At 49.6% G+C, this 27,737-nt stretch overlaps 1 protein-coding gene across 1 annotated transcript in view; it reads right to left on the reverse strand.

Annotated features, from left to right (window-relative positions):
- LOC119963044 overlaps positions 1–23,112 on the reverse strand; it is a 146,287-nt gene extending 123,175 nt beyond the window's left edge. The window contains exons 1-4 of the mRNA XM_038791554.1: positions 22,555–23,112; positions 13,854–14,033; positions 6,005–6,093; positions 5,594–5,644 (exon numbers count right to left, since the gene is read on the reverse strand). Coding sequence (XP_038647482.1) covers positions 5,594–5,644; positions 6,005–6,093; positions 13,854–14,033; positions 22,555–23,008 — 774 coding nt within the window. The 5' untranslated portion in view covers positions 23,009–23,112. The remainder of the gene's footprint in view (positions 1–5,593; positions 5,645–6,004; positions 6,094–13,853; positions 14,034–22,554) is intronic.
- Positions 23,113–27,737: the final 4,625 nt, after the last annotated feature.

The raw sequence follows: 27,737 nt of genomic DNA on the forward strand, positions 1-27,737 counted from the left end.
CCAGCTACATTTTTCTTCAAATCGTTTATGAATACTACAAAGAACAGAGGCTCAAGCATTGATCCCTGTGGAACACCAATAATCACAGCCCTCCAATCAGAAAAGCACCCTTCCATTGCTGCTCTCTGCCTCCTATGACCGAGCCAGTTCTGTATCCATCTTGTCATCTCACCTCTGATCCCGTGTGACTTCACCTTTTGTACCAGTCTACCATGAGGCACCTTGTCAAAGGCTTTGCTGAATCCATGTAAACAACATCCATTGCCCTCCCCTCATCAATCATCTTTCTCACCTCCTCAAAAGACGCAATCAAGTTAGTGAGGCACGACCTCCCCTTCACAAAACCATGCTGTCTATCGCTAATGAGTCCGTTTGCTTCCAAATGGGTATAAATCCTGTCCCTGAGAATTCTCTCCAATAATTTACCTACTACTGACATGAGGCTCACCGGCCTATGGTTTCCAGGATTATCCCTGCTACCTATCTTAAACAGCGGTACCACATTAGCTATTGCCCAGTCCTCTGGGATCTCACCTGTAGCCAATGAGGATATAAAGATGTCAATTAAGGCCCCAGCAATTTCCTCCCTTGCTCCCTTCAGTATTCTGGGTTAATCCCATCCGTTCAAGAGACGTATCTACCATAATTCTTTTAAAACACCCAATACCGCCTCCTTTTCGACGTCAACATGACCCAGACTATCCACATACCCGACCCAAGAATCATCTTCCACAAAGTCCTTAGGCTGGATTCTCTGATTTTGCAGCTAAGTGCCGACGCCAGCGTGGGACCTGTGGCATGTTACGATGCCAAAATCAGTGGCAAACCCTCATCGATCCCAGGACCAGTGAGGGGCTAGCGGCCGGATAAAACACCCAACTCCCGTGCCAAAAACAGCTGGAGAATGGTCAGGTCCATGGCCGTGCATGCGCATCGCGACGACCTGCAGCGGTCGCGCCATACAACATGATGCCGGCCGTGCGCAGACTGGACCTGCCAAATACAGCCCCCCTGGTCACCCCCTGGCCACCCCCCACCGGACCCCCAGCCCTCGTTGCCAGCAGCACGGCTCCCAGTCGACTGCGGCAGCGTTGGACCCAGTCCGCGGCCGCCACGCGGGTTCCTGAGCACTGACACCACACATCCCCCGCGCGGTCGGGAACTCACCCATCGGGGGAGGAGATCAGGGGAGGTCCTCCCGACGACGCACCAATGCATAAAAACAGCGTGCGGCACGCGACGCAATGGCGCCATTTTGGAGGGTGGAGAATAGAAAACCGGCCCGCCCCCGATTTGGGCATCGATAGGGATTCTCCGCTCAATCGCCAATTACAGTATCGGTGTCGGGCAACGGATCATCCCTCCACTTTTCTTTGGTGAACATTGATGCAATGTACTCATTTAGTACCTCGCCCATTTTCTCTGGTTCAACACATAGATTCCTCCCACTGTCCTTAAGTGGTCCAATCTTTGCCCTCACCACCCTCTTGTTTTATGAATAAAAAGCTTTGGGATTCACCTTAATCCTACCTGCCGTGGACTTTCCATGACCCTTCCTAGCCCTCCTAATTTCCTGCTTCAGTACCTTCCTACTTTCTCTATACTCCTCAAAGGTTTTGACTGTCCCCATCCTTCAGGACTGTACAAAAGTCTACTTTTTCTTTTTGACGAGGTTTACAATATCCCTCGTTATCCAAGGCTCCCCATATTTCCCATACTTATTTTTCGTTCTCTCAGGAACTTGACTTTCCTGAATCCTAATGAACTGTCGCTTGAAAGATTCCCACATGTCTGATGTCGATTTACCCTCCAACAGCCACACCCAAACCAAATTTTTCAATTCCTGTCTAATGTTATCGTAATTTGAATTACCCAGTTTAGCACCTTAACGTGATCCCTATCCAAAAGTATCCTAAAACCAACAGAACTACCAAAATGTTCCCCTACTAACACCTCAACCACCTGTCCAGACTCATTTCCCAATACCAAGTCCAGTACTGCCCCTTCCCTAGTTGGACTATCTACATATTGCATCAAGAAGCCTTCCTGGATACACCGTACAAACTCTGCCCCATCCAAACCCCTAGCACTAAGTGAGTCCCAGTCAATATAGGGGAAATTAAAAGCCCCTACCACAACAGCCCTGTTACTTTTGCACCTATCCAAGATCTCTCTACCTATCTGCTCCTCTCTCTCGCTTGGGGGGGGGGGGGGCTGTAATAAACCCCCAACATTGCATTTGCCCGCTTCCTGTTCCTGAGCTCTACCTAGATTGCCTCATTGTATGAGCCCTCCGAGGTGTCCTCCTGCAGTACGGCTATAATATTCTCCTTAACCAATAATGCTACTCCCCCACCCCTTTTACATCCCCCCCCCCCCCGTTCTCTCCTGAAGCATCTATATTGCTCAACGTTCAGCTGCCAATTCTGCCCTTCCTTTAACCACGTTTCTGTGATAGCCACAACATCATAGTTCCAAGTACTAATAAGTGCTCTACGTTCATCCGCCTTACCTGCTATACTTCTGGCATTGAAACAAATACACTTCAAACTACTGAGTTTGAGCAGACAGGGTGATTTTGTTCTCTTATTTTTGTTCTCTATTTCCCCTTCAGTTATTACACTTTCCAAGCTAATGCTCTGGTTACCACCCCTCTGCCATACGAGTTTAAAACATCCCGAGTGACTCTAGCAAACCTCCCAGCCAGGATATTGATGCCCCTCCAGTTTAGGTGCAACCGTACTTCTTGTACAGGTCCCACCTTCCCCGGAAGAGATTCCAGTTGTCCAGAAATCTGAAACCCTCCCTCCTACACCACCAGTTTAGCCACGTATTTAGCTGCACTATCCTTCTATTTCTAACCTCAGTGGCATGTAGCACAGGTGTAATCCTGAGATTACAATCCAAGAGGTCCTGCTTTTCAGATTACTACCTAACTCCCTGAACTCCTTCTGCTCTTCCTGCCTATGTTGTTAGTACCTATGCGTACTACAACCTCTGGCTGTTCACCCACCCCTTCAGGCAGGATGTCCTGTGGTCATTCAGAGATGTCCTTGACCCTGGCACCAGGGAGGCAACATACCATCCTGGAGTCTCTTTCATATCCACAGAAGCGCCTGTCTGTACCCCTTACTATAGAGTCCCCTATAACTATCACTCTCCTGCAGTTTACCCTCCCCTGCTGAGCTACAGAGCTAAATCGCTGGCTTTGAAAGCAGACCAAGCAGGCCAGCAGCATGGTTCGATTCCCGTAACAGCCTTCCCGAACAGGCGCCGGAATGTGGCGACTAGGGGCTTTTCACAGTAACTTCATTTGAAGCCTACTCGTGACAATAAGCGATTTTCATTTCAGTTGTGGTTGCCACTGTTCTGGCTGTTGTTGTTTTCCCCTGATAGTCAAAACCCCCCCGCCCCAACAGTATCCAAAGTGGAATACTTGTTAGAGAGGAGACAGCCACAGGGAATTCCTGCACTGACTGCCTGCCCTTTCTAGTGGTCATCCATCTGTCTACCTGCACATTGGGTGTGACCGCATCTCTGTAAATCCTATCTATGACACGTTCCACCACCTGCATGCTCCTAAGTGCATCAAACTGCTGCTCCAACTGAACCACGAGGAGCTGCCATTGGTTACACTTCCTGCAGACGTAGCTGACCGGAGCGCTGGAAGCGTCACGGATCTCCCACATCTTACAGTTAGAGTACTGCACCCCGCTGAGTGACATCTAAGCACTAGTTAATTAATTTAATATAAATACTTACATTATTATTCGATTAAGTTACAATTAACTATATAGTCTCTGGCACTAGATTTTTACTGTAAAGTTAAATGCTAAATACTAAAACCTGCTGTCTGGTTTAGGTACTCCTCTACCTAGTTTATTAATTAGTTTTAATTAGTTTTTCAAATTTAACACAGATTCAGGTCACAGCTTCAATGTGATGTCACTTCTCTTTTTGTCCCGCCACAGTTTGAAAACATAGAGACGCAGACACAGGTGCAGACAGACACAGGTACAGACAGACACAGGTACAGACAGACACAGGTGCAGACAGACACAGGTGCAGACAGACACAGGTGCAGACAGACACAGACACAGGTGCAGACAGACACAGGTGCAGACAGACACAGGTGCAGACAGACACAGGTGCAGACAGACGCAGACACAGGTGCAGACAGACACAGGTGCAGACAGACACAGGTGCAGACAGACACAGACGCAGATGCAGATACAGACACAGACGCAGACACAGACGCAGACGCAGACGCAGACGCAGACACAGACACAGACACAAAGGGACCCCAGCACCCAGAAAAATGGATCCAAAGCCCACACTTGCTGGGAACAAATCGCTGATTTTATCAGAGGATTCCTTCCAATTGAACGACTGCAGGCACACATTCAATTAAAGACAGCAGGTAGGCTCCTGATGCTGGTGGCCCAATCAGAGTGCCTGCAGCTGTGAAGCCGCAGCAAGTCTGCTGGAGGATGTGTTTGTTACTGAGGTAGACAGGAGACATTGATGACACATCACAATAGAGATACCCTCTGGGAGATATGTCAAAATTAAAATTTAGGGAACTGAGGGTGGAAGCACTGGCAGGACAGAGGGGAAGCCCCTCTGGGGGAATTTGTGGGGCCATGGATGCTGATGCTCATGCTCACAGTCACCACCACCCGCCCCTCTTTGGCCCATCGAACCTCAGACTCTGCTAGACCCTCAGGTTGCTATAGTGAGGCCGTCTCCATGAAGACAGCAATGTCCCTACTTTTGGGGTACGGGATGGAAGGCTGCTCTGCCTTTGAAAAGTGCTGGCAGCCTCATAAAATGGTCCATAATTGAGGCCTTAATTTGAAATTCAGCTGCCTACTTCCATGGAGCAGACAGCTGATCCAACTCACAGTCTGCTGCTGGGAAACTTCCCTGGTAGGGGGACTGCACAGGGTGATTCTGCTATTTTACCAGCCTCTACCTCCCGTTCCACCTCCTGGAGCCCAACATGTATACATCTTTTAATCTCCAGTGTAATATTCCTATCAATCAATCTCTGCTGCGTATTACAATTAACCTCCAAAGAGCATCCAAAACAAGTAACATTGGAAAGGGTACAGAGGAGATTTACAAGAATGTTGCCTGGTATGGAGGGAAGATCATATGAGGAAAGGCTGAAGGACTTGAGGCTGTTTTCGTAAGAGAGAAGAAGGTTAAGAGGGGACTTAATTGAGGCATACAAGATGATCAGAGGATTAGATAGGGTGGACATCAAGAGCCTTTTTCCTCGGATGGTGATATCCAGCACGAGGGGACATAGCTTTAAATTGAGGGGAGATAGATATAGGACAGATGTCAGAGGTAGGTTCTTTACTCAGAGAGTAGTAAGGGCGTGGAATGCCCTGCCTGCAACAGTAGTGGACTCGCCAACACTAAACGCATTCAAATGGTCATTGGATAGGCATATGGACATAGGCATAGGTGTAGAGGGACTTTAGAAGGGTTTCACAGGACGGTGCAACATCGTGGGCCGAAGGGCCTGTAATGCGCTGTAATGTTATATGTTCTATGTTTAAATTTAATTCAACTTGATACTCACAGCTTGGGGAATCCGTTCCATCTCTTCTCTGGTGTTTATGTTACTTAAATCCTGAGTGAAGCAAAATAGTATTACTTATTCAGAAAGTGTGGAACATCATTTGAGCCCACTGGATGCTGCTTTTGTAGATAACCAGGAAGACATAAAGCTTCCACACAAAATACATAAATACAAATTATAAAGTTTAAGATGAGCACCTTTAGATTAATCCTTCAGACATTCCTGGTAATGAGGGTTTCTTGCTGGAACTGTTAATTAGAAACTCAAAACTCCAGTCTTTAACTTTCCATTCATGCAATCACACATATACATCCATTTGCACATATTAAAAAGAATAATTCAATTAAAGGTTCAAATTAACTAAAACGTAATCACATTTTGTTACCTACACATTAAAAGATTGACCACTACCTTTAGGTGCATATTGTTGTTCTTGTATTCCACTTCATTGTCAGCTGTGAGACACAGAAGGAAATTCAGTATGGTACTTTTTCCTTTTCCTGTTAAAATAATCAATGTAAAATGTATCGTGAATAGATTAGTTCTTACAGTTACTCGTGACGAACAAATAGAAAAGTCGGTTGTATATAATTATTATACAAGGAGATTTTATAAACATATAGCCTGTGGGGCTGAGGCTGTAAAGGTAGCCCAGGGTATTGTCCGACATTACTCTTCCCTCATCCGATTCTCCAACAGCCAGTTATCCTATCCCAGGAAAACCAAACATCTGATTCCCTGATCAAACAACTCAGCAACCATCATACAAACGTTCCGTCTGCCTCACCTATTGGTCATAATACCTGTCCAGGGCTCCTCCCCCCCCCACCTCCCCCCCCCCCCCCCCCCCCCCCCCCCCCCCCCCTCCAGCAGGTTTGACGTGGAGAGCACATCAAACCCAGCAGGTGGCCAGCCCAAAATAACTAGTTCCTTCACTGGTTCTTTGACATGGTGTTCTAGAAAACCAACTCAAATACATTGCATGAGCTCGCCCTCCAACCTTAATTTGGGTTGCCCTGTCTATACGAAGATTAAAGTTTTCCACAATAAATGCATTATTCTTGCAGCATGCTCCTCTAACTTCCTGATTTTTACTTTGTCCAACTTTACTTTTAGGAGGTGTATAAAACTACTCCCGCTCATGTTTTTTGTCCTTTGTTATTTCTTAGTTCCATCCTTATTGATTCTACATTCTGGTTTTCTGAGCAGCTATCTTTCCTCACTCCTGCATTCCAATGCAAAATCGATCCAAAAGTATTGTCAGTGGTCTTAAACAGATTTTATTATATCTCCTCAAGCTCCTACATAACTGTCAGCAAGTTCCTTATTTGCACAAATTCAAGTTTATGCAGCAGTCCTTATTTTGTTTGAGATTCATTTTGGACACGACTTCCGGTGGCGACATGTAGGTGGTGGTCACACGGTGGGTCCCACGAGAGTCCTCGGTTTTGCCCTTTTCACCCAGTTTTGGGGGGGAGTTTGTGTGTAAACATTTCCTATTAGAGTTGTGAGCACCGGAGGATGTCAAAATCCCAAAGGAAGAATGCTGAGAGAAAGGGAGCAAGTGCTAGTCCGCTGGCAGAGTTGACGATGGCGCAGAGGGCGGTTGGAGGAAAGATGACAGGAGCAAATTCTCCGGGTGGGGCTGCTCCCATTACAGTGGATACATTGGCCGAGGTGATGGCGGTGGAGATTGAGCGGCAATTTATTAAACATTTTGAGCGGCAGGGGAGGGAGATGGCGGACACTCTTAAGAAATTGGTGGAAGAGTCGCTGGCTCCAATAAAGGGGGCTCTTGAAAAGATGTTGGAGATGGTGCGGAGCATGTGAGGTGCTGAAGGGGATGGAGGAAGCACTGTCGCAACACAGTAATCAGCTCATCTCGCTGGAAGAGGAGGTGCCAAAGGTGGAAGACAGAAATAAGAACATGAGTGCTAAGGTTTAGGAACTTGAGAACAAGTTGCGTCAGGAGAACTTTAGGATCGTAGGGCTACCTGAAAGTGTGGAGGTTCCGAGGCCAATGGAGTTTTGTTTCTACAGGTATTTTATTCCAAATCCGACAGAGTATTTTGCAAAGATGTACATGAAGCTGTTGAAGGTGGAGGGGGATGCCCCCCCCCCCTTCGATTTGGATAGGGCCCACTGGTCACTCGAGCCGAAGCTACGGGTGAACAAGCCGCCAAAAGCTGTGATTGTCTGCATTCATAGCTGTGGTGATATGCCTGTAAGCAATATCATAAATGGATGGTGTGCGGCCTCCAACCAGTAGGTGGTGGTGCAGACGCACCATGCGGTCTCAAGACAGTGGGCATGTGATCAGGGGCTCCAATATAAGTGGGGGCACATCCGGCCATCACCAGATGGTTGTAGGAGATGGTAGTAAGACATATAGGTGGACAGTGTGAGGTGTAGTTCCAGAGGAGTACAAAGAAACTCCATGATAACTTGTTCTGTAACAGATCGCTATCTTAGCACGTGTGATTCAATAATGATCCTGGTTTGGATAACTCAGGTTTTTTGGTGGATTATTTTGCAAGACATCGAAGACCAAACACAACAATAGCTACCAGATAAAGGGGCATTGAGGTAGTATTGATGTGGGCAGGCAGAATCGGGAGGTGAGATGGGAAGGCTGTGGTATTTGTGTATATCAGGATGTCACGGTGGAGCTGGTGAGAGGCGAGCGTCCTTTAACAAGGCGAAGGCAACACTTTTCAAGAGTGGAGTGCGCTATGGGGTTGTCTACCTAGCGAGGATAAGGGTCATGCACAACTTCAGGGACCATTATTTTGAGACGGCAGAGACATTCGTGAAGGTGAAAGGATTGGGACTGAACTGAGATGGATACTGGGACTTTGGTGTTGTGGCTGGGATGAGGAGGATACGTTTGGTTGTTGGGGTCCATTGCTTCTTTGTACATAAGTTACTATTAAAGGTTAATGTTGTTTGGGGGGGGCTTTGATGGTGTGGGTTGTGTTTCTCCTCTCCAGGGTGGTTTTGGATTGGAGAGGGGAGGCACGTGGGGGGGGGGGGGGGGGGGGGGGGGGGAGGGGAGGAAAGTGGCAGTTTTGGGATGAGTTCGGGGATTGGGGATTTTCAATACGCGAGGTAGATGATTTGAGTATAGGGTGTTAGGAATGCAGGGGGTGGGGGCTCTGGTGGGGGCCATCTCACTAGCAAACTGGAGTGGGCTAGTGAATGGGAGCAAGGTGGACGGTGGGGGTGCGATCGGAAGAACCTGGATAGGCAGGTTTCAGCTTACCTGGAAAGTGGGGGGGGGGGTGATGGTGGGGGGTGACTGAAGAGAGGAGCTGTTTCAAAAGGAAGTGGTTGGGGAGCTTTTGGGATGGGATGGGGTAGCTGACTGACGGTGATCGGCTTATCCTTCTTGGGTGGTGGGCTCTGGTTTTAGGAATCGGGTGGGAGGCTCGGCCTATCCCTCGGAGTGGAAATGGCTGATGTCCAGGAGCGGGGGAGGGTGAGAGGCCCCCAGTTTGGTGAGTAACGTGCGATGTGCGGGGATTGGGGGGGCTGGTAAAGCGGGAGAGAGTTTTTGCCCACGAAGGACTTGAGGGCCGATGTGGTGCTGCTGCAGGAGACCCATCTGTGGGTGAATGATCAGGTAAGGCTTCATAAGGGCGGGTTAGTGAGGTGTTTCACTCAGGCGTTGATAGAGGGCTCGAAGGGGGTAGTGATACTGATTAACAAGAGAGTGCGGCGTAAGATGTAGAAGATGGTGGCAGCCCAGGGAGGCAGATAGTTATGGGTACTCTGCAGAGAAGATCAGTGGTGTCGGTCAGGGTGTATCCCCCCAATTGGGATGATGTTGAGTTCATGAAGAAGATGTTAGTGGCCATCCCCGATATGAACACACATCAGTTTTATTCTAGGGGACGGGACTTGAAGACAGTCTTGAACTTGAGAGTGGATCGGTTTAAGCTAACGTCTTTGGCCCTGTCGGGAGGCGCGAAGGTGTTGGTTACATTAATGAAGGCGATGGGGGGTAGACCCATGGAGGTTCCTAAATCCGGGGGGCAGAGAGCACTCTTTTCTCCGCTACACAACGTCTACTCTCGGATTGATTCTTTCATCATGGGGAGGTCCTTGTTGGCGGGGCTAAGGAGGGCGGAGTATTTGCCGATCGTCATTACTGATCATGCCCCATGCCTGGTGGATGTGATAATGGAGAGGGGGCCGGCAAGGTGGCCGGAGTGGAGTTTGGATGTGGAGTTGTGCCTGAAGATGATGAGGATAATAGATGAGTATGTGAAGTTCAATAAAAATGTGGAGGTCTCACCGTCGGTGCTGTTAATGGCTTTGAAAGCAGTGGTGAGAGGTGAGATAATCTCACATAAGGTGCAGGTTGAGGAAGTAAGGGAGGTTCTGTAGAGGCTGATAAATGAAATTTTGGAGGTTGATGGCAGGTATTCAGAAAATCCCACCCCAGTGCTCTTGGCCAGCAGGAAGGTACATGCAGACGCAGCTCGATCTGCTGTCCACAGACAATACAGTACACAAATTGGGGCTGGCAAAAGGAGCAATGTACGAATATGGGGAGAAGGCCAGCTGTTTGTTTGCTGGCCAGCTTGGGTGGCAGGTGACCTCCTGGGAGAGATTGTTCAGATACAAGAGGCAAGTGAGGTTTGGTGTCTGCTCAGGAGAAGGTGAATGGAGCATTTGGGGAGTCTTATCAGAAGCTGTACAGGTCATGCCGTGGGGGGGGAGGCGGTGGGGGGTGATTTGGATATTGTGGAGGTTTTGGAGTGATTGGATTGCCCTACGGTGATGGAAGAGGATAGGAAGGTGTTGGAAGAGCCACTGAAGATTGAGGAGGTTGAGATGGCCATAGGGAAAGTGCAGATAGGAGAGGCACCAGTCAAGGGGATAAGGACCCGGTAGGGTGCGGGTCATACTGGCCGATATATCTACTAAATGTGGATGCCAAGATTCTTGCTAAGTGCTAGTGCTCAGGTTGGAGGAGTGTCTTCCGCAGGTGGTTGGCGAAGGGTTTGTAAAGGGTAGGCGGTTTTCCTTGAACGTGCGGCATTTGTTAAACATGCTGCTTTCCCCATCGGGAAGTGGGAGCAGAAGGTTATTGTGGCGCTGGATACAGAGAAGACTTTTGATCGGGTGGAGTGGAGTTACTTGTTTGTGGTAATAGATCGGTTTGGGTTAGGGCCCAAGTTTTTGTCGTGGGTTAATTTGCTTCATATGGAGCCCAAGGCGAGTGCCCCTACAAAAGATCTGAATTCGGGTTATTTCCAGTTAAAATAAAAATAATAATCTCTTATTGTCACAGTTGTAAAGGGGAACGAGGCCCTATCTCCCCTCTCCTATTTGCTTTGGCGATAGAGCCTTTGGCCGTCGTGTCGAGGCAGTCAGATAAGTGGTGGGGGGATAGTGAGAGCGGGGAGGGATTCCTACATGCCGATGACCTTCTTTTGTATATCTCAACCTGGTTCCCACAATTTGGGGCTTTCTCAGGATACAAACTGAACTTGGGGAAGAGGGAGAGCTTTTCATTTTCTCTGCCTGGAAAGAGTTCGGATTGGGGGCGGGTAGGGGGTTATCATTTTGTGTGGCGACCTCCCACTTTAGATATCTGGGTGCATATGGATCGATATTGGGCCCGGCTCCGTAACCTGAACTTCACGAGCCTGGCGGGCAGGGTCAAGGCGGATTTTCAGAGGTGGGATAGCCGCCCTCTGTCATTGGCTGGCCAGGTTCAATCGATAAAGGTGAATGTTTTACTACGCTTTCTATTTCTATTCCAATGCCCGCTGGTGTTTTTGCCAAAGGCATTTTTTTAGGGGGTGGAGCAATTAATCATGTCATTTATTTGGGTGGACAAGGTAACCAGAATTCGGAAAACTGTGCTTCAGAGGGACCGGCAGTCGGGTGGTTTGGCTCTACCACATTTGATTTACTACTAATGGGCGGCAAACGGCGAGAGGGTGGTGGGGTGGCACGGGGACAAATAAGGAAATTTGGGTTAGGATGGAGGCGGGTTCATGTAAGGGGTCGGGAATTGCGGGTGCTGGTGTCACACTCTTTCTCCTCAGGGAAATACTCAGGCAATCTGGTGGTGGTAGCGACTCTGAAGATTGGGATGCAATTTCGGCAGCATTTTATGTTTGGGGAAGTGCCGAAGGTGGCGCCGATCTATGCAAATCACCCATTTGAACTGGCTAGATTAGATGTTAGGTTCCAGGCTGTGAGGACAAGGGGGTGGTACGAATGAGAGATTTGTTTCTGGAGGGATGATTTATGAGTTTGAAGGAGTTGACGGGAAAGTATGAGATCCCACGGACCAAAACCATCCAGTATATGTACGTGCGGGATTTTGCGAGGAAGATCTTTCCAGCATTCCCGGTGATGCTGCCCTCCTCGCTGTTAGAGAGAGTGCTATCGCTGGCGGGCATGGAGAAAGGGAGTACCTTGGGGATTTATGGGAGGATTCTGGAGGAAGATACGGTACCACTGGAGGGGGTTAACACTAAGTGAGAGAAGGAATTAGGAATGGCAGTGGAGGAGGAGATGTAGTGTGAAGTGTTGCAGCGGGTGAATGCCACAACTTTGTTTTCGTGATCAAGATTGACTCAATTAAAGGCGGTGCATGGGGCACATTTAACGAGGCCAAGAAGAGCCGGTTGTTTGAGGGAGTGGAGGACATGTGTGGGAGGGGCCCGGCCAATCATGATCATATGTCCCGGTCTTGCTCTGAGCTGGGGAGGTTTTGGGGCTTGTTTCTCAGCACCATGTTGGCAATCTTGCAAACGGATTTGGGGCCCAATCCCCTAGGGGCAATATTTGGGGTATTGGACCTGCCAAGGCTGCAGACAGGGGCAGATGTTTTAGCCTTCGCTTCGCTGATTGCTCACAGGTGGGCCCTGTTGGGGTGGGATCAGTTTCTCCGCCCTGTGCCTCAGTCTGGCTGGAATGGAATTCCTATACCTTTAAAAAGTTAGGTTCACCTTGAGAGGGACAAAGAGGGGTTCTACAAACGATGGCTCCCATTCATTCTGTATTTCAAAGAGTTGTTTACTGTCAGCTGCTAGTGATGGGGGAGGAGTAGGGCTTTGGGTGGGCTGGAGTTGTAGCCATCTCAGATGGCCACCTGCAAAGGACCATGGGAATTATGGCCAACCCAGGACTCAGACACATTCAGAGCTTGTGTCTGTATTTGCAAATCAGATAGCTAGACGCGATCAAAACCCCTGCTTGTTTATATTCTAATGGCCCATTTCTCCAGAACAAAAGGGACAGTATTCAGATAACCGATAGAGATGCAGACTAACCGGCGCTACTCCCTTGGCTAAGAAAGCCCAAACAGCCAAAATCAATGACCGCTCAGGACACGCCCAGCCATCAAGGCACCCGCCCCTTTATTGGCCAAAATCGAAGGCAGTGATCGAAGCCTGTTGAATTATTGGGTCCAAAGCTAAGGACCGCCCCAAAGAGTGCAAAATCCCAGAGGCTAAGAAGAGACACAGCCATGTGTTCGGTCTCTCTTGGCCCCGGCCTATGCCTAAAACCATGTGTAGCATTACGACCAGAAGACAAGTTCAAGACCAACGATCGCTAACAGACAGATGAGCCCAGCAGGAAAGAAGTCACTTCATCTACCCAGCTATGCAAGATCCGAACAAAGGCCTTGTTCATCTGCAAAGAGCCGGTTGCCCTGAAGTTAAGTACAGGTTATTGTAGTTGTTACATGTAGTTTAACTTGTAGTATTTTATGTTGCATGTCGAAGTAATCTTTGTGTGTAAATAAATTATCTTTGAACTTGAACTGACTAACAGGTTGTTTGGTCTTTAATCGATATCCAGAAACGCCTTTGGTGGTATCATTTGATACCTGGCGACTCTGAAAAGCAATGTTATCATTAATAACCGCCATATCTAGTTAATTTGGCAACATTATTGGTGCCGATTGGTGGGATAGTATTCCACTCATTAAAAAGAGGAACATTATTGGCGACTCCGGTGCCAATTGGCAACAGAGTACTGTACTGCGGTGTGGGTGTTTTTTCTTTTTTTGTGTGTGTCCTAGTTTTCTTTGGGGTGGAATGGCGGTGTGCTTTCTTTTTTATACACAAAATGTTAAAAACTTAATTAAAATATTGCAAAAAAACAAGATTCATTTTGGCAAATAATTTCAGCATTTTACCTATTTCAAGAGGTGCAGATTTCTTAATTTTAAAAATGTATTTTGCGGGTGTAAAAGTTACAGAGAACATTCAACTGGCATTTTATTTACCATTTTGTGACAACATGGAGATCTTAGTTCGCTTATCTTCAAATTCCTTAATAAGGCATTTGAGGTCTCCGATAGTATTCTTGATGTCAAGCCAATCCACCGTTTCACTCGATAGGACTTTCACTTTAGCTTCAAATTCGTTGCACACAGATTTAAGAATGTGCCGCGCGAATTCCACCTCTGAAACAAACAAATGAACATGGCTCAAGGCTATGTTGATTTAGCATTGCAGTCAAAATTCGAGCTTGCAATGTATCCAGAGTAGAGATTACAATGCTTGCTAAGTACACAGTGGTTACTCAAGGAAATACCTAATCCCTGTTTGAAGCCTGATAAATATTATCAGGTGAATGTGAGGATGGTCATTTCTACCTTCCTTCTGTTCTGAAAAAGTCATGTTCAACTCAAAACTTGGTTTCTCTCACCACAGAGACTGCAAGACCTGCTGAGTATTTTCAGCATTTTTTTCAGATTTAAAACATCCACGATATTTTTTTCTTTTAATTTATTTATGTGAGGGTGATCATTCTGTTTTTTGCATTCCAGAACACCCTCGCTGAACATAGCACTGGCCAATTCCTGGGTGTCTCTTTCCAGTAAGCGTTCAGGTGATTAAAATGATGAGTTAAGGTTTGAAATTGTGTCCCCTAAACTTTCCACGAGGAGTGTAGAAGCACGGGTCAACACGTTGGTAAAATGGGAGGAATGCAGAAACTTACAAAAGGACAAGTGCACAGGACATGGGCTGTTTCAATTAACCACCATAGCTTTGATTTGGCAGAAGATTATTGGAAAACCTGACGAAATGGTGTAAATAGCAATTTCTCCAGGCTAATGGCAATCATCCAAAATTACAAGGGGTTGGGGAAACTCAGTGAAAATTGTAAAGTGAGGTCATTAAATTTGCCTGTAGGAATGGCAGAATGTCACATTTCAGGACTTTTGAACATATTATGAAAAAAGGCAATATGTCCACATTTTAAAAAGGTCACTCAGATGAAAAATGATTAAACTGGTAATAAATTTGAAATTGTGTTCTCCCAGGACTGTAAAGAATAAAAAAATGAGAGTTTCCTGGTACTTAACCAAACTTCCCAAACTCATTGCATTGAGAAGTTGGTGGTGTTGGGCACACAAGAGAATGTTTGTTATAAGCCTTTCCCTCAGTTTAAGAATGAAGAGAAACACAAGGATAGGTGCTCACTGTTCAATTTTAAAAAGGCAGCTGGAATAGCAAATTTTCACCAATCTGAGAACATTGACTAATTAATGTGGAGAAACACAAAGGGCAAGAGTTACCAACCACCCCACCGTGTGATTTTTGGCGCCAGAGGTAGCCCGCCAGTGGGATCTACCGGTCCTGTCATTGTCAACGGGATTTCACGCAGATGTTGGGGGTGGTCTTGGGCCAGGGAACCCAGTTCAGGCAGCGCTCACCCTCCGGTGTGCTACCACCTTCCTTCTCCCTCCTCACCACCCTCACACCCCGTTCCCACCTCTGCCACCCCAAGGGTTCAGTGGGACCGTGTGATGGAACGGCCAGCTTTGATGTGGGCAGACATCAGAAATTGTCAAACGGTGCGGAATATCAGAGCTCAAGGCAGAGCGGATTGCCATCATCCTCCAACTCATGGACCAGACCCGCTGTTACTGCCAATCCAGGGCTCGCACAGAAGAGATTACAAGGTGGAGGGGACTGAGGAGGGAGGGTGTTCATGGGAGGGGCTGGCCAACCAGGAGAAGGGGTGTAAGGTAGGATGGGATGTTCGTGCCGCTGGCCAGGCCCCCTAGTCGGTAAACCTGGAGGTGATCAGAGCGTCCTGCGAGAGTCGGCCCTGGCGTACACTCCCGTGCCTCACTGAGCCCCATGTTCTACCCATCCTGGCCCTCCTCTGCATCTTCATCAGACAAGGCCTGGTGTTCATCCTCCTCCTTCAGCTCATCGCCCCTCTGCTGTGCGATGTTGTAGAGGACGCAGCAGGGCCCCAGGATGTGAGACACTCTCCTAGCGCTATACTGGATTGCTCCTCCAGAGTGCTCCAAGCACCTGACCCGTACCTCCAGGATGCTGAAGCACTGCTCGGTCACGCCCCTTTTCGCCTGCATGGGTGTCAGTGTAGCAGGTCTCTGCATCGGTCTCTGGATAGGCATCACAGCCATGGCCGCAGTGAATAGCCCCGTCGCCCAGGTGCCAATACCGCAGCCAGGGGTGTGCTTCAAAGAGGTCAGGGACCGTTGTTTGCGCCAGGATGAAGGCGCCATGCATATTGCCGAGTTGAGTATGGACTGCGGGGACGGTGGTGGGGGGAGGGTAGGGGCAGGGGTGCGAGGTAGGGTGGGGCACCCATTTGGCCAGTGTCACTTTGCACAACTGGGACAACAGTGGGCAGTCAGTGGGGTGTGCAGCAAGGTGGCTGCCTTGCAGGCCGTGGCAATGGCGGTCCGTGCCTTGGCATCCCAGTCCCGTAGGGGATGACCCGATCCCATGCCCATCCCCTGGTCAGCCCCCGTTGCCTCCCCCGGGTCTGGCGGAGGCCCCCGCCCCCCCCCCCCCCCCCCAGCTAGCCCTGCCAGCAGCAGGTCCAGCAGACTACGTTTGTGTCTCTGCATGTCCTACCTCCTCTCTCCACCTCATCAGCTGATTAGTTGGAACATCGCAGAGGCCCTGTAGAATACCGGGTCAGGCCCACTAATGATATGCAAATGGTGTTTACTGTACGTGTGGAGTAGAATGCATTAACATCGGTGTCGTGGAACAAGTGCATTGCATTCTGCTGTTCGTCCGGCAACTGCCACAATTTTGGCGTCACGACCGATTCACCGCCCAATCAGGTTCATGATTCCGCCGTCGGCCGACGGAGAATCCCACCCCATGTCATACAAGGGAACTTAGAGATAGTATTAGATCCAAGGAAGAGGCATACAAATTGGCCAGAAAAAAACAGTAGACCTGACGATTGAAAGCAGTTTAGAATTCACCAAAGGAGGACAAAGGTATTGATTAAGAAAGGGAAATTAGAGTATGAGAGTAAACTTGTCTGGAACATAAGGTGACTGTAAAAACTTCTATAGGTATGTGAAGAGCGGGCGGCACGGTGGCACAGTGGTTAGCATTGCTGCCTACGGCGCTGAGGACCCGGGTTCGAATCCCGGCCCTGGGTCACTGTCTGTGAGGAGTTTGCACATTCTCCCCGTGTCTGCGTGGGTTTCACCCCCACAACCCAAAGATGTGCAGGTTAGGTGGATTGGCCACAATAAATTGCCCCTTAATTGGAAAAAATGAATTGGATATTCTAAATTTATAAAAAAAAAGGTATGTGAAGAGAAATCCCGCACAGTGGCCCAATGGTTAGCACTGCTGCCTCAAGGTGACGCGGACCCGGATTTGATCCCGGCCCTGGGTCACTGTCCATGTGGAGTTTGCACATTCACCCCGTGTCTGCGCGGATCTCACCCCCCCACCCAAAAAGATGTGCAAGCAAGGCAGTTTGGCCATGCTAAATTGCCCCTTAATTGGAAAAAAAAAGAATTGGGTACTCTAAATTTAAACAAAGAAGGTATGTGAAAAGAAAAAGATTGGTGTGAAGATAAATGTAAGTCCCTTACAGTCAAGAAACAGGCGTTAGGATACCGGACCAGACCCCAACTTTTGTTAGGATACTGGACGAGTCCCAAACTTTTTTAAAACTGAGAACAAAGTTTACTTTACCCCAGGTGTAATTATTCTGACCAATGGGTATCTTTTATGTTCAAACAAATTTAAATTTAAACACAGAATTAACCACATTAACATCACAAAATAGCTTTACAATTAACAGTTCTTCAATAAAGGGAAAAACTTTAGTTACTATCTACACTGGCCACAAATACCAATTAAGCAAGCCAACACAATTCAAATGCTACTTACATATAAAGTTAACAAAACAGGTTACTTTCTTATCTGTGTAGTCCTTTTCAGGGAGAGCGACTCTTTTCAGGAACAACCTTATTTTTGTTCAGTCTTGTCAGACCCTTCTGTTCAACCTAACATCAATTCTCAAAACTGAAAACTACAGACAAACCTGGCTCCTCCCATTAATTACATCATCTGTATCCCACAAAGGTGTCCCATCACCTGCTTAGCTAGGACTAAGTACAATCCTGCAAATTATCTAAACCCCAGGGAATCTTTGGAATGAGTGATTACCTCCCTTTTACAACACCTTCATTACAGTCCTGTCTGCGAAAGGGACAGTTGGTCAAGGTATGAAAATGAGGGGTCAAAAGCACAGGGTAAGGATTGTCCATATGTGGGTCCATCTCAGGGTGTTGTCTGGCAGTGTCTTTGTATAAGGTTTGAACTCAGCTACATTTCACGTATCCCTGCTGAGAGTGATATCAAACAATGTCCTGAACAATGCATAGAAGGGAGGGTCAGCTGAGCGAACAGGTTCAGCCAAGTCCCGCAGAATGGCGAATAATACGAGACACTAACATGAACATTCAATAAAGAATGAAAACAAAAACATATTGAGCATGATTCTGCCACTGCGTTGCGCCCGGTGCCGGGTGCATCATAGGAGAGGCCCAAATCAGGCTTGGCACCAGGCACGAAACCTCATGCAAGTCACCTGACACATGGCACCCACGCATGATCCAGATAATCATATGCACGGCCTAGTTGAGGCTGCATTCTCCAGGCATTCAAGAGTCACCAGCTGCACAGGCAGGGCCTCAACCAGGCGCCGATTAGTATTATCTCCACAAGCGGACACCGGGTGTTATGGCCACTCATGAAGTCTCGGAGGCCGTCGGAGCCCCCCAGGTGGTTGGGGATGGGCAGTAACCTGGCACTCCACCTGGTACCCAGGCCTCTGGCAGTTCTAACCAGACACCCTGGGTACTGCCCCGTCCTGTCCCCAACCACCCACCAAGAGTCGGGGCCTGAGAGGGGCTATGGCTATGAAAGGGGGGTGAGGGACGTAAGAAGGGTGGGGGTGTGAAGGAGGATTATGAAGAGGCTTCATAAAAGTTGGGGGTGAAGGGAGTTCCTGAAGTGGGAGGGTGGGAGAGCCTGAAAGAAGAGGGCCTGCAGCCACCCCCTGGCGGGATGTCCTCACTCGAGGTAGGGGGATAATGCCGATATCTGCTGGGAGGACATTGCCCATTGGATGGGGGTGTGGGGATCCCTCAAGCTCACTAAGAGATTGGGGCACCTTTTCAAGATGCACTCTGATCTCGGAGAGGCCAGTCTCACCAACGTGTTCAGCTCCCCACTGATGAAAACATTTCTAAGGGCGCGATGTAGCTACCCCATCGCGCCTGGCATGGATCCGGGCACAACAGTTGTATCACACACGAGCCCTGGATCGCCAGTCATCCGACTTTCTCCGCCTGGCGCGATCTGGATTTCGCTCTCACTGAGCTTATGGCTAATTTAAATTATGGGGTGCTGGGTGAACTCACCGGCCATGCTTGGGAGACCTTGCCAGAGTACTGTTTACTGCTCCACACAAACATGGACCAGACATACTAGCACCTGGGTGGGGAGGTCTCCCAGGTCATTGAAGACCCCTGGGTGGTTGGGGTGGCACCCTGGCACTCCGGTGGCACCTGGTCACCTTGTCACTGTTAGCCTGCACCCTGGGAGTGCCACCAGGGGACCCTGGCAGTGCCACCTGAGCACCCTGGCAGCGTCAAACAGTTTGTCCCTGGGGGAGGGGGGGGGGCTTGACAGGTAGAGCGGGAGTGAGGAATCTTCCTCACCTTGGGGTGAGGGGGTTTCAAAGAGCTGGGTGTGAGCCTGAAAGGGGGGGGGCGGGGGAAGATCAGGGCTGCCTGACAAAATGGCACCAGCAGGAAGGTACAGCGTCGGCGAGGAGGAACTCCCCGAGACAAAAAAACGGCAAAGTGCTGTTGGATAACGGGATGTTTCCCAACGCTGCAGCTGCTAAAAAAACATGCTGCTATACGTGCCATTCAGCGGATTTAACTTGAGTCCGCTGAATCACACCCCATGTGTGGGCTCAACTGGGAGAAACTCCCCAAAGCCTCAAAAAATGACTAAGTGTGGGTGAATCCAGGTCTGGATCTCACCCAAACATCCGTCAGGAAACAGCCCGCTAAATGCACCCATTTGGTGGGTGAATCGCATTCATTTTTTTAAAAAATAAATTTAATTACCCAATTATTTTTTCCAATTAAGGGGCAATTTAGCGTGACCAATCCACCTACTCTGCACATTTTTGGGTTATGGGGGCGAAACCCATGCAGACACGGGGAGAATGTGCAAACTCCACACGGACAGTGACCCAGAGCCGGGATCGAACCTGGGACCTCGGCGCCGTGAGGCGGTTGTGCTAACCACTAGGCCACGGTGCTGCCCTCGTGAATCGCATTCATTGTTTCTTCCACAACAAAGGAAATTTTGCGAATTCCCTATAACCATTGATGCGTGCCAATTATGAGCTTCGTCAGTACATTTAGATCTCTGACGGAGCTCAAAACCAAATAATGGGCGGGATTCTCCCACAATTGGCAGGGCGGCCCGTACCAGCGCCAAGAGCGGCGTGAACCACTCCGGCGTCGGGCCGCCTGGAAGCTGCAGAATCTTCTAGGCCGGCGCTTGAGGGGTTGGCGCCATGCCAACTGGCGGCGAAGGGCCGGCGCGAGTTGGCGCATGCACAGGACTGCTGGCGTGTTTCCTGCGCATGCTCAGTGGGTTTCCTCTCTGTGCCGGCCATGCCAGAGCCTTACGGCGCAGAGGGAAAGAGTGCCCCCTCGGCACAGGCCCACCCGCAGATCAGTGGGCCCCGATCGTAGGCCAGGCCACCATGGGGGCACACCAACCCCCCCCGGGTCGGATCCCCCCGCGCCCCCCACAAGGACCCCGCGAGACAGCCGACAAGTCAGGTCCCACCGGGATGGGCCACGTCCATTTCACGCCGGCCAAACATGGCTGAAAACGGGCAGCTGCTCAGCCCATCGGGGCCCGGAGAATTGGCGGGTGGGCCGCTGCCAATGGCCCCTTACCGGTGTGGCGCGATCCCCGCCCCACCAAAACCGGCACCGGAGAATTCGGCAGCTGGCGTCGGAGCAGCGGGATTCACGCCCCCCCCCCCCCCCCCCCCGGCGATTCCCCGACCCGGTGGCGCACACATGAATAAAGTGAAACAAACGTAATGTTAGTTCTTTGAAACTGAAATAAAAATTTGAAAAAGAAAACCTGTGCAGCCATCTTTAACCTTTTGAATCTTTAAATAAGAAGATTCTGCTGAGAAGGGGGAGACAGAAAAGGCAGCAAGATCTGTGCCTGAGAGAAATCTAAAGGCTGTAACATCGTAAGATCTGCTAGCCGCTGCATTTCGGGTCCACTAAGACCTGGTGACGGGACTACAAGAAACTGATTTTATGGCTCCAGAAAGTCCATCAGTTTCAGAAAATCCGGCAAACAATTTCTGCATACAATTACCTCAGCTGTTGTATTCTCCTAAACTGCAATTCTGGGGCGAAATTCTCCGACCCCCACCCGGGAAGTGGCGGCGGCGGGAATCTCGCCACTCCGATCGGTGAGGCCCCTGCGGCGATTCTCCGGCCCGTGATGGGCCGAAGTCCCGCCGCTGGGAGGCCTCTCCCGCCGCCGAGGTTTGAACAACCTCTGGTGGCGGCGGGATCGGCGCCGCGAACGGGCCCCCAGGGTCCTGGGGGGGGGCGATCGGACCCCGGGGGTGCCCCCGCGGTGGCCAGGCCCGCGATCGGGGCCCCCCGCTCAGACTCCGGCCCAGTTCCCTGGGTGCACTCTTTCTCTTCCGCGTCCGCCACGGCCTCCGCCATGGCGAAGCAGAAGAGAAACCCACATCGCGCATGCGCCGACCGGCGAAAGCCTTTCGGCCAGCCCCGCTGCCGGGGGCGCCGGTTTTTTGTGCCAGTCTTCTGGTGCCAGCTGCTCCGGCACGGGGCTAGCCCCCAAAAGGTGCGGAGAATTCCCCACCTTTGGGGAGGCCCGACACCGGAGTGGTTGGCGCCACTCCCCTACGCTGGGACCCCCCCGTCACGCCGGGTAGGGGAGAATCTCGCCCCGGGTGTGAGGAAGACATCTTCCCAGAACGTGGCAAAAATGTTATAATTCACATTTCACGTTTAAAATATTGCCTTGTTTAAAAACTTGTAAAGGTGTGTGCTTTTGTCTTGGACTTCCCTTGCGTGTGATTGTGCCAGGGTGGTGTTCAGAGTTTGGGGGGAGCACATAAATAAACAATCAGTGGAAAGTCTGCACATTTTCCCCGTGTCTGCGTGGGTTTCCTCCGGGTGCTCCGGTTTCCTCCCAAAGTCCAATGATGTGCAGCATAGGTAGATTGGCCATGCTAAACTGTCCCTTACTCTCCAAAAAGGTTAGGTGGGGTTACTGGGTTATGGGGTTAGGTGTGGGTTTAAGTAGGGTGCAGTTTCTAAGGGCTGGTGCAGACTGGATGGGGCGAATGGCCTCCTTTTGCACTGCAAATTCTACGATTCTATGACCACCTTTCATTGTTTAAACCCAGAAAAAGTTTGCTGCCGCTTTTTTTTTTCAAATCGACCCACACAGTCGGGAGTTTAAAACAGAAAACCTCTCAAAAATTCATCCATTTCAGCAGTGCTCTCCCCCCGCCCGGCAGCTGCACTTGTCTGGATCAGTGCCCTGACTGCACTAATGCATCCCGCCTAATTCATCAACCCGCTTTACCTGAGACCAGCGGCTCGAGCGGGCTGCCAGCGTGGGCAGGGTCCTCAATCCTCTCCACGCAGAAGTTACCAGAGGGCAGCAGTTTCTGCAGCTCGTTCCTGAGATTTTGCAGAAATTGTTTACAGGTGTCCTCGCTCAATGGGTCCTTTCCCTCAAACTCAACCAGGATGCTCCCGGGTCTCATCGCCGTCATCACCAGGCCGAAATCTTTCCCAACCTTTTCGAGTGCCCCACTCACAGCCATTGAGAGCAACTGTTTGAGCACACAGACACTCGCGCCAGCAGAAACGATCGGGCAGATAATCCCGCCGACGGTCTGAGCGAAGCGGTCGCTGATTCTCAGAAATAATGTCCATTTTCTTAAATTCACTTCAAAGCAGGAATGGGAGGAGGTCTCGCAGGGTATTGCTCTCCTCGCAGGTGGAGAATGTGATACTGAGCTCGCCATTGCCATCTTCACTCCGCCTTCGCCACTTCTGAAGTGTGAAGTCTGTCACAACTCATCGAATCACACGTTCAATCACATTACCTCAGTCAGCTGCAGCGATGCAGGGAAATGGTTCTGTTCGCACAGCCCAGTTTGCAGTGTCTGCATATTTGTTTGCAGTGATTAATCTCCTCCCTCCCCACTCTTCCAGAAACATTGCAAAGCAAACCACCAAGGCAGCTGTGGGTGAAAGCAACCTGATTAGGCTGATAGGAAATTAAATGGAGGGATGGTGGATTACAAACTCTTCCCCGTCTAGTTCTTCATGACTTGCAAATGGAAAATGGAAATTGAAAGGCCGGGAACAAGCAGCGACATGCCAAACAATTCCAACAAGTACTGAGTGCAACTTTTATTTTTCATTAGTGGATGTCAGTCTTCTGCCATCCTGTGACCTTCACCCATTATTTGTTTCACGTTGATTGTATATTGGGAGCAAAATAATTGGGGAGGGATACATGACCTGTGACTGTGGCTTCACGGTCCTGGTGTGGACAAACTCAAAGACATCTCTGGCTGGAAACTCCAGGAAGGAGAAACTTGCGGGCCTGGGGGGGGGGGGGGGGGGGGGGGGGGGGTGCTTTTGATTATGATCATCAAACATATTCAAATGCTCTTTTAATATTTCCACATTTCCTGTTGCTAGGCCGACTTAAATGCTCTCAGTGGGATTGGCTTCTCTGGAGTAACTGGGAGTCGAGCGGCAGATTTCTAGGCTGTCAGGCAACAATTCGCACAGTTTAAAAAGAATCACAACTCGTGAATGATGTGATGTGAGGAGAACTTACCATCATCCACACACAGACATACATACACATACACAAAAGCATTGCTCCAACTGCAATTCATTCTTCCATCTCTCTCAGCCCACAGCAGAACATTCAATCTTGTGTGGATCGCCTTCACACAGAACACAGGCAGAGAGAGACCCAAAGGATCTCTTCCCGGCGTACTGAATGCTTCCCTCCCCACACCCTATGGGTAGAAGCGAACGGGAGGAAGGGGAGCCTTGAGGAAGATCTGCTGATGCCCCCATCCAATGGATGCCCAACGCACCGTCAGCAACCACCCCCCCCCCCCCCCTCTGCACGCCGCTGCCTTCCAAACTTTATTGATTACTGCTGGGCAGCCAATATATCGATGGTTAGGAAGTGTGTAGTGGGGGAGGAATCGGTGTGGGAGCAAGTGGAGGCAGCGTCCTGTAAGGGTACGAGTTTGGAGGCTTGAGTTAACGGCACCGCTGCCATTCTCGCCGGTTCAGTATTCTACAAGCCCAGTGGTAGTGGCAGCCCTGAGAGTGTTGGGGCAATAGAGACAGCACATGACATGGAGGGGACGTCGGTGTGGTCACCGACCTGTAACAATCACCGGTTCGCTCTGGGGGGTCTGGATGGGGGCTTTAGGAGGTGTCAGCGAGCAGGGATTGAGAGATTTGAGGACCTTTTCATTGAGGAGGGTTTCCCAAGCCTGGAGGAGCTAGAGGAGGAGCCTGAGTTACCGGGTGGGAACGGATTTTGATACCTGCAGGTATGGGACTTTGTCTGGAGGCAGGTTCCAAGCTTCCCTCGCCTCCCTCTAAGGGGACTACAGGATAAAGTGATGTCAAAAACAGGGGTTGGGGAAAGGAGGAATTCGGAAATATATAAGGAATTGATGGAATGTGAAGGGGTCTCAATCGGGGTGATGGAGAGGGTGGTAGTGCGACTAGAGGTATTACGGTAACTAGCAATGCCAAGACACCATTGGCGGAGAAGGCTCGCTGCTCATTGGTCCAATAGTATGTAACACTAGACCCCCCATTGGTTAGAGCTGTAAGGTAGCTCCGCCCTGTAAGGCGGGGTATAAGAGCCCATGTGTTCCCCACAACTTCCTTTCTGTACCTGAGCTGCTGGGGAAACATCTTGTATATTAAAGCCTTCAGTTTCGGATTACAACTTTCCTTCTGTGGTCAATTGATAGTGCATCAATTTACAAAAGAGAAACAATAAATGAACGCCCGTCATTGGCAAAAAACAGATATTCTACCCAAAACAAAAACAAAGAGACAACCCCCCCCCCCCCCCCCCACCCCGGGTTGCTGCTGCTGCTGACCTTTTGTTTTTACCGTTCTGCCAGGAGATCTAGGAATGGTTGCCATCTCCTGAAAAACCCCTGCACTGACCCCCTTAGGGCAAATTTCACCCTCTCTAATTTAAGAAACGCTGCCATATCGTTGACCCAGGCCTCCACGCTTGGGGGCCTCGCATCCTTCCACTGAAGAAGAATGCTCCGACAGGCTACTAGGGACGCAAAGGCCAGAACACCGGCCTTTTTCGCCTCCTGCACTCCCGGCTCCACTGCAACCCCAAATATTGCGAGTCCCCAGCCTGGATTGACCCTTGATCCTACCACCCTCGATACCGTCCTTGCTACACCCTTCCAAAATTCCCCCAGCGCTGGGCATGCCCAGAACATGTGGACATGGTTTGCTGAGCTCCCTGAGCACCTAATACACCTGTCCTCTGTCCCAAAACACCTGTGGAAGTGGATTACATTTATTGTCTTGTTTTAACCTTGCTGTCTGTACCTAATATTAAGGTTCTGAAATATATCTGTGATCGTCAAGTAAAAAGATGTTAAAGGGTTGAGGGAATGAAATGAGAACAGAACTCTGTATTTGTTAGTGCAGAGACAGCAAAGATGGGTGTGTAAAACCTTGTCAACTGAGACAATGGGCATTGGAATGTGAAAGAGCTGACTCAGGAGCACGAGAGGGAAGGAGATAAGGAAGTTGGACCTGATGGACGGATAGGATAAGAAAACCGTTAGCAGCAGCAGTATTAGTGATGTCATAGTCACCACCCTACCTCAGGATAATAATTCCATATAAGTACATGTTCTGGATCCTTGCCAAATCATTGGTGTATCTAGGAATTTAAGGGGACCACCTCTAAGCTGTCATTGTATAAAGGGACAGTCCGTACTCTGGGACTTTGGCACTTCTCGAAGGTGGTTCCCCGACTACTTAGAGATTTGTCCCGGCCGTGAATAAACGAATATTCGTTACTGACGTGTTTGAGTGTTTTGCTTCTGGACTGACGGACGGCTATGTGAAAGCGCAATTCACATTTGGTGGCAGCGGTGGGATCTCCAGAGGCGTCTGCACTACCCAACCGGCGTAATCGTTCAAAGTAGAGGACGAATTTGGCCCCCAACGTGAGTAAAATTTTCTTTTCCACCTTGGTATTCGCCTACTACTAGTTTGATCGTTGCTCAGCCTTGCCGTTGGTTTGTCGAGAAGCCTCTGCGAGATCCAGGTCAGTCCAGCCAACCCGTTTTAAGGAGGGTAAGTGACCCCTGCAGTTATCGTCACTAGGGGCGGTCTGGGACTGCCGCCATAATTCCGGGCTGTGTTCTCTAGAATTTACAGGCGGGGTTCTTGGGACTGCTAGGAGACGATTCCGGGCTGTGTGCTCCAGACGTTATCGTCACTAGGGGCGGTCTGGCACTGCCGCCATAATTCAGGGCTGTGTTCTCTAGAATTTACAGGCGGGGTTCTCGGGACTGCTAGGAGACAATTCCGGGCTGTGTGCTCCAGACTATTAGGTAATTCTCGGGCAGTGTTCTCTAGACTACTAGGAAACCAGAGTGGAATTAGAATTCCACCATGGGTAATACCGTAGATACTTGTGATGACCCGGGCAGTGCGCTCCGGACTCTCTGTGAACAATACTCCAAACACTCAAAGCAACTCCGACAATTGAACACGTGTCTACAGGGATGGTGCAGGAGGGAGGGTTTTGGTTTCCTGGAAAATTGGGGCTCATTCTGGGGTAGGTGGGACCTCTACAAACAGGATGGTCTTCACCTGAACCAGAGGGGTACCAATATCCTGGGGGGGAGATTTGCTAGTGCTCTTCGGGGGGGTTTAAACTAATTCAGCAGGGGGATGGGAACCTAAATTGTAGTCCCAGTGTACAGGATGTTGAGAGTAGTGAGGTCAGGGATAGGGTTAAAAGTTCGAAAGAGGGCACCGGCAAGCAGGACGCTGGTTTGAAGTGTGTCTACTTCAATGCCAGGAGCATCCGGAATAAGGTGGGTGAGCTTGCAGCGTGGGTTGGTACCTGGGATCTCGATGTTGTGGCGATTTCAGAGACATGGGTAGAGCAGGGACAGGAATGGTTGTTGCAGGTTCCAGGATTTAGATGTTTCTGTAAGAACAGAGAAGATGGTAAAAGAGGGGGGGTGTGGCATTGTTAATCAAGGAAAGTATTACGGCGGTAGAAAGGACGCTTGAGGACTCGTCTACTGAGGTAGTATGGGCCGAGGTTAGGAACAGTAGAGGAGAGGTCACCCTGTTGGGAGTTGTCTATAGACCTCCGAATAGTTCCAGAGATGTAGAGGAAAGGATTGCAAAGATGATTCTCGACAGGAGCGAGAGTAACAGGGTAGTTGTTATGGGGGACTTTAACTTTCCAAATATTGACTGGAAATACTATAGTTCGAGTACTATAGATGGGTCAGTTTTTGTGCAGTGTGTGCAGGAGGGTTTTCTGACACAGTATGTAGACAGGCCAACAAGGGGCGAGGCCACATTGGATTTGGTACTGGGTAATGAACCCGGCCAGGTGTTAGATTTAGATGTAGGTGAGCACTTTGGTGATAGTGATCACAACTCGGTTATGTTTACTTTAGCAATGGGCAGGGATAGGTATAT

Source organism: Scyliorhinus canicula, chromosome 3 (genome assembly GCF_902713615.1).
Source record: "Scyliorhinus canicula chromosome 3, sScyCan1.1, whole genome shotgun sequence".
In the NCBI taxonomy this organism is placed as follows: domain Eukaryota; kingdom Metazoa; phylum Chordata; class Chondrichthyes; order Carcharhiniformes; family Scyliorhinidae; genus Scyliorhinus; species Scyliorhinus canicula.